The 3,129-nt window shown below is 65.6% G+C and overlaps 1 protein-coding gene across 1 annotated transcript in view; it reads left to right on the top strand.

Annotated features, from left to right (window-relative positions):
* Positions 1-3,129, top strand: part of EMIHUDRAFT_459937 (hypothetical protein) — a 4,960-nt gene extending 1,831 nt beyond the window's left edge. The window contains exons 5-12 of the mRNA XM_005761279.1: positions 10-44; positions 341-412; positions 763-843; positions 923-991; positions 1,065-1,127; positions 1,510-1,638; positions 1,722-1,784; positions 2,129-3,129. Of these exons, the coding sequence (XP_005761336.1) occupies positions 10-44; positions 341-412; positions 763-843; positions 923-991; positions 1,065-1,127; positions 1,510-1,638; positions 1,722-1,784; positions 2,129-2,254 (638 nt within the window). The 3' untranslated portion in view covers positions 2,255-3,129. The remainder of the gene's footprint in view (positions 1-9; positions 45-340; positions 413-762; positions 844-922; positions 992-1,064; positions 1,128-1,509; positions 1,639-1,721; positions 1,785-2,128) is intronic.

The following is a 3,129-nucleotide window of genomic DNA, read 5'->3' as shown; positions in this document are numbered from 1 at the left end:
CGACACTAGGATCGCTCTACCTGACGCTCCTCGTCATCGGGCTGGCGCTCTTCCTCTCCCGGCTGATGCTGCCCCGTAGCTGTGAACAGCGTCTCTTCACACCTGCAGCTGTGAACAGGCGATGCCCCTCTCCCGGCTGATGCTGCCCCGTAGCTGTGAACAGCGTCTCTTCACACTTGCAGCTGTGAACAGGCGATGCCCCTCTCCCGGCGGATGCTGCCCCATAGCTGTGCACCGCGTCTCTTCACACTTGCAGCTGTGAACAGGCGATGCCCCTCTCCCGGCTGATGCTGCCCCGTAGCTGTGCACCGCGTCTCTTCACACCTGCAGCTGTGAACAGGCGATGCTCCTCTCCCGGCTGATGCTGCCGGTCGCTCTCGCGGCCACGGGGCTCCTCTCGGGGGTCACTGCTGTGCGCCCATCTCCCCATCTCTCCCCATCTCTGCCCATCTCTCCCCATCTCTCCCCATCTCTCCCCATCTCTCCCCATCTCTCCCCATCTCTCCCCATCTCTCCCCATCTCTCCCCATCTCTCCCCACATCTCCCCACATCTCCCCACATCTCCCCAAATCACGGCGGTGCGCCTGCTCATAGCATGCTGATAGTCCTTGTGAGCACACTGCAACACAGTGCCGGTCACTGCGGTGAGGCGATGCTTGTGAGCACGCCGCTGCCGCTGCTACTCATGATGCCGCGAACACCACCTGGCCTCGGCTCCTCTCGGCTCCTCTCGAGCGATTAGAAAAAGAAATCCGCCTCAGGTGCGCCTGCTCGCAAACTTCTTCCCGCAGCTGCTTGTCCACGCGCCGCGGCAGGAGGTGCTCTGGTCGTGCGGGCAGCAGGCCGTCCGCTCTGCCGTTGCATGCTCAACCACACGGCATACATGCATACCTCTGATCGGAGTCTCGAATGCTCTCGCAGTGCGTCGTCCCGCTCTCGCTGACGGTGTACGCGCCCGAGTCGCTGCTGCCCGACGGCTTCGGCGCAGAGGTCTCCCCCAGCCCCTTTCCACCACCACCTTGCGTGTGTGTGGAGACGCCTACCTTCCCCCCGCTTCCCTTAGGTCTACCTGGGCTACCCCGTCCAGTGGTTCTGGTACCTCGCGGCTCCCTTCGCCATCGCGCAGGCCGGAGATAGGGGGAGATAGGGGGAGATAGGGGGAGATAGGGGGAGATAGGGGGAGATAGGGGGAGATAGGGGGAGATAGGGGGAGAGATGTACCTTCGCAGCTCCCTTCGCAACCGCGCAGGCCGCGCCTGAGAGTGACGTAGAGAGTGACTCGTGCACAAGCATGAGTAGAGTGCACCGCTGTGTGCGCAGTGAGCCATTGGGCCGCCGCCTCGCGATCGCACAGGCCGCCCTGGCTGTACCCAACAGCTGCCCGCCCGTCGCTAGTCCTCAGTAGCTGCTCCTTCAAAGTTAGGCTCCTTCGAAGTTAGAGCCCAAGACCCCCCCCTCCCCCTCCCCCCCCCCCCTCCCCCCCCTCCCCCCTCCCCCCTCCGCCGCAGGCCGCCCTGCTGCTGTTCCGAGGCTCGGAGCGGGCTCTCATCGTGACGACCGCTCTGCTCGGCTCATTCGCCTCTCTCAAGGGCGTGGCGATGCTGGGCGAGTACTACCGGGGCGAGTACCTTGTCGAGGCGTCCGAGTCATGATTGATCACTGAGACACTACGTGATTCACTAGAGAGGAGATCTCCTCACTTGGCGAGTGCTTTGTCGAGGCGTTCGAGACGGACACGGCGCGAGGCGCACCTCGCGCGGGCCTGCTCAGCGGCGTCTTCCAGGTGAGTTGACTCGTTCATTAGTTCGTTAGCCGGCGGCGACACAACCAACACACACACACACACACACACACACACACACACACACACTTACACACACACACACACACACACACACACACACACACACACACACACACACACACACACACACACACGACACACACACACGCACACACGCACACACACACACACACACACACACACCGCTCACCCACGCGCACCGGGCCTTGCACCTTTAGTGCCGCGGGGCTCCTGTCGTCTAGACGTGGAGTCGGAGGGCTGCCCGGCCCTTCACCACCTCGTGTGTGTGGAGAAGTGTACCTAGCTTACCTCACCTCTCCCAGGTGGTGCTCTTCGTCGCCGGCATTGCGGTGCAGTACGCCGTCTTCCCGCCCGACGGCATGCGCGAGGCGAGGGCGAGGGACAAGGCGCGGCGCCAGTCCCGCTACCTCGAGCTCAACGACAACTGACGGGGCGGAGGGAGGCGCGTGCAGCCTCGTGGCGCCAGGGACCGGCGCGGCGCCCTGGCTACCTCTCGAAGCGCCGGCTTGTACGGCTTAGTTTACGCCCCGGTTGCCCGTTACGAGCGGGCAGGGGCCCGCCCTGCCCCTGGCCGCGGGGCGCGGGCGCCGGGCGCTACCGCGGGAGTAATTTTGATTTCGTGTGGTTGGAACCCGGGAGTACACATGTACGAACGTCCTTGATGCTTGAACTCCAGGGTACAGGTATGCCAGGCCCTAAAACGCTAACACACGGGCCCGCACAGGCCACAGCCGTGGCGGAGTGTCCGGTTCGCTAGAGGCACTCAGAGCGAGTGGAGCCACAGACACACACGCCCTGGCCCCCCCCTGCCTGCCGGCGGGAAGTGCACCGCATGCCACATATGTGAGGAAGGCAGACCTGTCGTCCTCCGCTGGGACGGCGCTCTCTCACCCGGACGGCGGTACCCGCCAGACGGGCGGCGAGGAGGCGCTGGCGCCGGGCAGCAAAGCTAAGCTCGGCGCCGACACGGCCGACGCCCCCGCCTGCTGCCGCATCTCTAGCTCCGCCGTCGTCTGCTCGAAGGCGGTGGGGCGCGCGTCGGCGAGGCTCGCCCTGCCGGCGCCTCGCCCGCGAATGTCGCCCCACCAAAACGGACAGCAGCACCCGTCGCCGCCGCCCTCGTCGCCGCCGCCGCCCCCCTCGCCGCCGCCCGCCGCCTCCGAGCGGTCGTCGCCTCGCCTGCTCTCCGCCTCCTCCGGCACCGCCGTCGCGATGGTCCTACGCGAAGGCAGCGCGCTATGCGGCTCCGTGATTGCCTCTCTAGCGGCTTCCCCCGCGGGCGGAAGCAGGTGAGAAGCAGGTG

Source organism: Emiliania huxleyi, assembly GCF_000372725.1.
Source record: "Emiliania huxleyi CCMP1516 unplaced genomic scaffold EMIHUscaffold_715, whole genome shotgun sequence".
Taxonomy (NCBI): Eukaryota; Haptophyta; order Isochrysidales; family Noelaerhabdaceae; genus Emiliania; species Emiliania huxleyi.
The sequence above is the reverse complement of the archived record's forward strand: the minus strand, read 5'-3'. Positions and strand labels throughout refer to the sequence as shown.